The sequence below is a fragment of the Aphanomyces astaci genome (assembly GCF_000520075.1).
Source record: "Aphanomyces astaci strain APO3 unplaced genomic scaffold supercont1.25, whole genome shotgun sequence".
Taxonomy (NCBI): domain Eukaryota; phylum Oomycota; class Saprolegniomycetes; order Saprolegniales; family Verrucalvaceae; genus Aphanomyces; species Aphanomyces astaci.
This window is the reverse complement of record NW_009798288.1, coordinates 81953-90330: the sequence shown is the minus strand read 5'-3', so window position 1 is coordinate 90330 and position 8378 is coordinate 81953. Positions and strand designations below refer to the sequence as shown.

General features: G+C 46.6%; 2 protein-coding genes across 2 annotated transcripts; one reads left to right on the top strand and one right to left on the bottom strand.

The window, feature by feature from the left end:
* Positions 1-1180: 1180 nt before the first annotated feature.
* Positions 1181-2661, bottom strand: H257_09835 (hypothetical protein; the record flags this gene model as incomplete). The annotated part of the gene is made up of 7 exons (XM_009836200.1): positions 1181-1383; positions 1450-1648; positions 1710-1839; positions 1964-2018; positions 2148-2217; positions 2253-2425; positions 2490-2661. 7 exons carry the CDS (start codon positions 2659-2661, stop codon positions 1181-1183), a joined length of 1002 nt encoding a protein of 333 aa, XP_009834502.1.
* Positions 2662-3953: 1292 nt separating this feature from the next.
* H257_09834 (hypothetical protein) lies at positions 3954-8378 on the top strand. Its single transcript, XM_009836199.1, has 6 exons — positions 3954-4460; positions 4658-5056; positions 5484-6246; positions 6723-7050; positions 7495-7695; positions 8252-8378. The coding sequence occupies exons 1-6, from the start codon at positions 3971-3973 to the stop codon at positions 8321-8323; spliced, it is 2253 nt and encodes a 750-aa protein (XP_009834501.1). The 5' UTR covers positions 3954-3970; the 3' UTR covers positions 8324-8378.

Sequence of the window (8378 nt, the reverse complement as noted above, 5' to 3'; positions counted from 1 at the left end):
GTGTCGCGTCGGCATGATGTCAAGTGAAGCGTTTCAAATTTTGAAATTGGATAGGCCAATCATAAACTTTCATTAATACTGCTTTCTGATTGGCTTCGTGATGGATAAATTCAATTTCAAAGGTGCGTCGACGATGAATAAAATTACATCAATTTAGACAGGTGGTCGGATATTTTGGGGGGGTCGGACTTTTCCGGGGTTCTCTGTAGTCGGGGTCTAGTGATGACCTTTAAAGAACACGGCGCACTTACTCATGTAGCTAGCGTACACCTACATACTGAGGCAACACGTATATGTATATATTACAGAAACGATGCTAATTTAAATGCAATGTTGCCACCAACGACACCCCGATAGCAACACAGTTGGTCTTTTTTATTCGATTACCAAGTGTAGCAGCATCCTACACGACTGACTATAACAAGGCGGTGGTCATGGCTACGAGCTCTTCGTTCGAGTACAAGGCGCAGTTCAGCCGGTGGTGGACCAGCTCCAAAAACATCCGGGCTCCCAGCGGCAAGATTGCATCGTTAAAGTCAAACTAACAGTTTATCACAGACACCATTAGTTCCTTTTCAACCCTCCACACATGTTTTCAAGCTCACATAAAGTGCCAGTAAGTATGACGTATGTGCCAATTTAGGTCGTACGAAAATGCACCAATCATCGATCGTAATTTGAATATGCATCCAATCATACAGGGAACCTCTAAATCACTTCTATTGACAATTACATACAACAAGGAAAAGTATAAAACATACCACTGAAAATGGCACTCAAAAACAATTTCTTATAGAAGTTCCGTGTCTAAAACGGTTTCCAAGGACTCAAAGCCTTGTAGCCTCAGAGCATAAGACCTCAATCATGGGGTGTTCACTTGGGAAATCACTACCTTTACGACTTTTTCGAATTTGAAAATGATGAAACAAGACGGAAATTTGCCCATTTTTCGAAATCAAATGAATGTTGAATGCCATACAGTAAATTTGCATTTTATTACGTTACCAGTACGGTTAACTCGCATTCAAACCCCCTTCAATCTTCTTGCAAACAACCAAATATATGGTGAGAGAAAATAGTAATACTCTTGGAAATCTGACCGTATCGCTATGACACATGCGATTTTGAGACTGGGTTGGGTCGAGTGTCCCCAGGAAAAAGAAACAGCCCGGCCGCTCCTTCAAAAAATACGAAAAATCTTCCGATGCGCACACTGGCATCCCTTGCTGATCACTCGTTTGCTGCCAACAATGCCTTGAGCGATCGCTTGAACGATGCTGGTTTCCATCTCGGGGTTCACTAGTACTGGGTACCCCTCTTGAAATGAAATGGAACCACCAACGCCGTACGCCGCACATGTGTGCTCGACGAGTGTGGCCATGCCTATCACCACAAATATATATATACATTTAACGACTGTTTTGTTTCGAGCAATATCTCGATTCGTACGTTCTTGGACCGTGGCGGCGACCGCAGGAGCAAAGTCGTGCAACCGTCCGGATAACGTCACCACGGATGGGATGACGTTGTCGGGTTCCCCGCCGTGCACTTGCGTGATCGACACAATCGCACTGTCGTGGGCATTCACATTGCGACTCACAATCGATTGCATGGCCACGATGAGTTGTCCCGCGGCGACGATCGGGTCCTTCCATTATTGCCAAACAAAAACGACGTTAACGACGTGATTCGACGTCGTGGAGGCGTACTTTGGTTTCGTGGGGGGCAGACCCGTGGCCGCCTGGACCAGAAATGCGGATTGTAAATCGACTTGAATGCGACATCATCGCGCCCGGCTTGACCCCAACCGTCCCCAGAGGAAACGGGACATTATGATATCTAACGTTAACATTTGAAGACGGAAATGTGCATAAATAATTAGTCTATTCAACACGAAAAAAATATACTACAATGCTCCATTTCGATCAAAATAATGCAATAGATAGATAGGTGTACGACTAACCCGTAGATTTCTTGGACCGATTCCAAGCACCCGTCCTTGATCATTGCCGGGGCGCCTACGAATCATATAGTGTTTACAATGCATAAAATACTATAAAAACAATCCATAGAGAACGAGTTAATAGGAATTACAACTACCGTACACGATTCGAATGAATAATACTCAAGATTCGTCGTAACGGTACCAAAATAACACTCTTCAGCAGGCTGAAACAACAACCGCACGACCGAGTGGGGGGGCAATAAGTGGCGGCGCTGGTTCACCAAGTAAGCAAATCCCATCAACTCACTGTGTGGCCATCGTGTCCGCACATGTGGGCGACTTGGGGGGCTTGAGAAGCGTACGAGAGATGGGGGTTCGCCTCGGTCATGGGGAGGGCGTCCATGTCCCCGCGGAACGCAATGCAAGTCACGGGCGAAGTCTTGTCGCCTTCCGTCGGTCCAACGATGTCCACCACGAGCCCTGCATATTCAGGTGGGATATGGAGAGGAAGTATATATAATATACAGTATACATGGAAACAGACCAGTGGTGGCGCAGTCGTGGATGTGCTCGGTCGGGATATGAGCCTCATGGACGAGGTAATCCCGCACAAGGGCTTGGGTTTTGAACTCGTGGAAACTGAGCTCGGGGTGCTGATGCAAATGCTGGCGAATGGACGCCAACGCGGCAAAGAACGCGTTAAAGCTGGCCGGCATGGTGGGCAGTTGAGCAATACCTTGCCTGCAGAACGTTGCTATGTGGGGACCTGTCCCATCTCGGATTTAACGTGCCAACGTCAGGATTGAGTTTGGAAGTACTAGTAGTAGATGGTTCACAAGCAAAAGTACATACATTATGGACGGATAGTATTTGTGTTATTCTTATGTACGTAGTACGTATACTATAGTGCTACGTACTACTCGTATTACATAGTAGGCTCAACTTGCGTCACTACGTGACTCGGGCGGCTGGGGGCGATTGAAAACCGAAGATATACATTGGATTGGAGTCGCAGTCGCCTTGTGAAATATATGTACATCGTTAACTCACTAGGTAGCACACTCCCATCGTGTCGTTATAACGGTGTTGGAAGGACACTATTTGTCACCCTTCTTAACTGGTAGTACTCGTATGCTGTTTATTGGTGTATAACGTTCCCCACGAGATTGAACCAAGCGAGTTCCCCCTGTTGTTACAGTGCCCAACTGGCGTACTTACCAACTGTTTCAATCGAAATGGAGTCCTATGACATATGACAGAACCAACTGGAGCCCCCTGCACCACGTAACGTTATAAGCATGCGCAGACTCGAGCCATGTTGTGTGTATATGGCCACGGAAACACCGATGCTTGTCAGGGCTGTGGAAAGTAAAAAAACTAACTCCGTCAGCACTGATACATGGATTGTCCAGAATATTTATGCCCAGAAGGACGTATTCGAGTCTGTGGAAACTACACTTTTGTAGGTCAGGGGTGGTACATATCAACTTATAAGGCCACCATGTATCTGCATCAATCAAATGTCGTTGGATCATAATCATGGTCGTACACGCCACGCTACTCTGTGACACTAAAAACCCGATGCGCTGCCAATTGAACACTCTCGTGACCGCTGAAGGGACTCGGAGTCGTGCCATGAACACAGCAGCATCCATCTTCACGACCTTCGCCTACGCGCTACCACGTAGCCGTAGCTAGCACGTCGTCACCGCGACAACCAACGACTAGTGTGACCACAGAACAATGACCGACAACAGTTCAACAGACCTCGCGTGCACTTGTGTATGCATCTCCATGAGGACGACTGTCATGGCGGTCAACGTGCCTCTCACATACTTGTATCTGACGGATGAAAGCTTGTGTGAGGCTACGATCATGGCGGCAGCATAACCACTTGCTGGTAGATGATGCAGCCAGCTTTTCATGTTTCTTGGGCAAAAACAAGGGACCTTTCGGTATCCGGATAATGTATCCGGTATCCCCTGGTTGTGTGATTCATGGGTAAAAGATTTCGACTTCGAACCCATGCTTGCGCCAACGCTGCCTACGGACCCGCTCCATCCTCCGCACGCCACGCAGCACTCCCCGTCGGTGAGTGTGGCGGAGGTCCGCTACCGCAACCACACGAAGAAGGTCGCGGTGTACGAAGGCATGTCCCCGACCGAATGCAGTCTGCTGCTTCAAGCGGCGTTCTTCGACCCAACCACGTCCGGCACCCATCCCGACCAAGGCGGCAAAGTAATGGGCTTTGTCCACCTAAAGACCAAAACCTTCCTGCCCCTGTCGTTGGCGACGGCGTTTCCTCAACTCCTTCAGCCGAACCACACCTACGAGCTCATCCTCGAGAAAGAACCACCTGCGCCGACGATTCCAACGCATGCCGAAACACCATCGGCCGCCAGTCCCCATCAGCATTCGTACCACTCGGCGCATTATCCCCGAGCGACACCACCGCCACCACCACCCGCGTCCTCGTCCTCTGTCGCCGCTACCACCGCCAGCGTCGCGCACGTCGGTACGCATGTCGTCCTTTCTGTGTGTCTCGTAGGTTATATACTACGAACTAGTATCGACGTTACGATCTACATCTTCTCAGGACACTACCTTCTCTTATAGCACTGTTGCATATGTGTGTTCCCCCTCCATCATCGTCGTCATATATACACACGTCCAGAGGATCTTCTCATCGATCTCTTGTCATGTACCACGTAGGCCTCGTCCACAACCCAGCCAACACGACCCACCCTCATGCAGCTCCATCTTGTCCCCAAGACCAGGACGGCGAGGATCACTGGAGCGAAGCCATGTACAACTTGATGGTGCACTGGGACAGCCATCCGCATGACGACGAATCGGCCGCGAGGTTGCCGCTGGAGAAGCTGGAAACGTTGCTCTTGAGCCAGCAGCACCCCCAATTGCACCAAGCATTTCTAGGCTACTCGACGCCTGGGGCTGCCACGTATCGGAACCTCCCGGCGCTGGTGCATCAAGTGCGGCGGGTGCTGGCGGTGCTGCAGCAGCAGACCAAGTCATCGTTTACACGTGTGGTGAACCAGCTCGTGCACTTGAAGCCCCACGATATTGCGCTCATTCACGAACTGTTTACCCAAGGTAAATATAAGAACAACACGAGCGCCTGTTATATATATATATACGCGAGTTATATATATGCATTGGTGTTGGCAACGTAGTGTGGAATATGTAAATCTATATCGGTGTTGAATTGTGACGATCGAGTGCTTCTTTCAACTCGTTTGATTTCGTGGACTTGCCTGGCCATATCTATATATATATATTATTTGATTATATATATATTATTTAATTGTATATATATTATTTAATTATATATATATATATATTATTTAGTTATATACATTATTTAGAAATGGCCATATCTATCTATCTATATTATTTATTTAATGTTATATATATTAATGCTGTGTTGTTGAATACAACAATTCTACTGATCATGTCCATGTGTTTGATTTCCCAATAATGTGTCGATCCCATGACTATTTATATATATATATATATATAGGCAACGAGTTGGTTCTGGCGGCGTGGGAAGTATTTGAATTGGAGGAAGACAAGGATGAGTTGGCCGACACGTTGCTGCGCATCGTTCGCTTCAAACGGCAGCAGCAGCAGGCGCCTCCTTCCCTCGACAGCATCTGTCGCGAGTTGGTCGAACGACATTTGCTCACGGATGTACAGTGCCAGGGACTGCTGGCTCTGTGGGAGGCCAAGAACGACGCCATCATCGGCGCAGTCGAAGCCTTTCACGCGGATAAGGACATGCGCGAGCTAGTGGATACGCTGCTGCTTGTGGTCAAGCACGCCGGCCTCGACCAGAATAATCTGTCGCCGTCTAACAATGGGAAATCTCCCGTGTTTGCGCGGGGAAACGTCCCAACAAGCCCAGTCGACGATGCAGCGGCCGACGTGAGTTTGGAAGAATTGCACCCGTTGTCCCCTCGTGCGTCGACTGGGAAATTTCCCACTTCTCCGCCCCTGTCGCCCCCATCGTACGGCACGTTTGAGACGGCGAATAGCCCTCCAACGACATCGTTTACATTGGGCAAAATCCCCACGAAACGCTCAAAGGACAGCGTCGTGGCGTTGCTTGATGCGTTGCTACGCCAGTCATTGCTCACGAATCCCCAGCACCAGTTGCTAAGCAACTTCCGAAACGACAGCAGAGTGCAAGCGGCCGTGCAAAGCCAGTCGGCGAAGGAATCGCTGGTCGAGTTGTACCAGGTGCTGCAGTGGGAAACCAACCGCCAGAGTATTCTCCACAAGTGGTATATATATATATATATTGGTGACTGGGAGAAAATATAAGATTGGAACCGTCGAATGTATATATATATATATATATATAGATGTTTGTGTAAAAAAGTTGGAGTGGACGAAAAGGGGCAAATAACTTGACCTTTTTCGTGAGATATATGGGAGAACGTTACACAATGTATATATATTTATATATATTATATACATCTACTGGACCAGTGCGTCCCATGGAGTGAGATTAGTCTCTTTCTTTTTTTTGGTTGGTTGCATCAAATTATTATGTATTATTATTATTTTAAAATCACCTGTGGATCCTTATCCCATGGCGTCAAATGCGCTCCTCTTATCCATAGACCGACGAGGAATATACTTCATGGCTCGACCGTGTCGGCATTCATATATATATATATATCATTTTTAAATTTTCGTTTTCGTCTACTGTATATATATATAGTATGTAGATGGACCTTGAGATGTTTTTCGGTAGGATTGTGCCATTGGAAGATCAAGGCAAAGGGCGGGGGCTGCGGCGTCTGTGGGCCAGTGCCGACCCGCGTCTCATGGCGGCCTTCATCTGTTTCGCTGACGACAGCGACGAAGTTGAGTTTGTCGACACGCTGATGCGGCTGTCCGACACCATCGATGGGCCGGCGGAAGGGGGCGAAATAGCCCAAAGTGAGGCGCCAGAGGTGGCCTCGTCGATGCTGGCGCTGCACGCGACGGGCAAATTGAGTCCAGACGTGCTGGAACAGTTGCAAATGGACGACCCCAAAGTTCTCGCGGCTTTCGATGTGTTTGAGAGCGCTCAAGACATGGTAAAACAATTATATATATATATATCGATTGGATGGGCTGTGGATATAGTGATATATATATAGGTCGTGATGAGACTATGCGAATACGACTGTGTGTGTAATTATTTATTTAGATATATATATGTTGTGGACAATGTATATAGAGTAGACTGGTGCATTGGAACGGGGTTGTAGATTTATTTATTTATTTTTCGTGAAACGGTGTACCAGTCGTGTTGTGGACTCTACTATGGCTGTCGGATGAAGAAATAAATATATTATCTATCCTTGACGATTTTTTAGTATATATTTTCATTTCATGTTTATATTGGACCGAAGATTCGATTTTGTATCTATCTATATATGGGACTAGTTAATAGGAGCCTTTGTATATTTATTTACCTATATGTATATATATATCCTAGCTAGATTGTTTCTGGACTCTTAATGGGATGGTATCTGTAGGACGAGTTGGTGGACACTCTGAACCGCATTGCGACCACAGGTCGTAATAATACTAGATTGAGTATGGACAAGCAGCTGCTGCACTTGGTGTATGAGCTGCAGCTGCCCGCGGACGAATTGGCGGCTCTCAAGCTGGCGATTTCTACCAACGACGAGGTGGTGCAGGCCGCCGTGGACGTCTTTCAGATCGACCACGACGAGGTACTTATATATATATTTGTATATACTGATCTTCGACTTCACACGAAAACTACCCTATTTGGATATATTACACAGATATATATTGTCGATTTTCTTCAAATTTCCCAATTTTGCATGGTTCGTTCAATCGAGCTCAAATAGAGCCGAGACATCTGATTGGCCATTATCCACTTCGGCCCTTTCCAGTAGAAACTCGAAAATGGATTGTAGCCAATCAGCGACAAGTAATTTCGGATTGACCAATGGGAGAGATTGGTGCTGGATTCGCTTGGCGAGATTCGATTGAACGGGGTCCGGAAATTCATACCGAATCTCCAATATATATATATATATATATATTTGGTCTGAAGGATCGCTGTATGTGGCGATGAGTTCTTGGACGTGGATGGATGATGGCTGGGGGGTATTGATTGATTGGATTGGTTGGAATGTGTGTGGGAAACTAAGAAGAGTAGGGTGTTTTATTATTATTATTATTCTGTAGGTAGTATCTATTGATTTTGGCTTTGAAGACTTTTTAATAAATTAGTATTCGTCCTGACAACTTGTTTCGTAGGAGGACTTTAAAGATACGTTGAGACGACTGGCGCGGCACAGTGTGGGCGCGACTGAGCCCGTGGACGAATAACGTAGCGAGAGTAATAAAAAATATATTTCTTTGAATATATAAATAAATATAATAT

What these genes read in the sequence shown, in the direction of transcription:
- H257_09834 (XM_009836199.1), top strand. Translation starts at nt 3,971, where the DNA reads ATGCTTGCGCCAACGCTGCCTACGGACCCGCTCCATCCTCCGCACGCC. An exon ending in CGCCAGCGTCGCGCACGTCG is followed by an intron (nt 4,461 to 4,657) that starts GTACGCATGTCG and finishes TGTACCACGTAG; the next exon opens with GCCTCGTCCACAACCCAGCC. An exon ending in TTGAGAGCGCTCAAGACATG is followed by an intron (nt 7,051 to 7,494) that starts GTAAAACAATTA and finishes TGGTATCTGTAG; the next exon opens with GACGAGTTGGTGGACACTCT.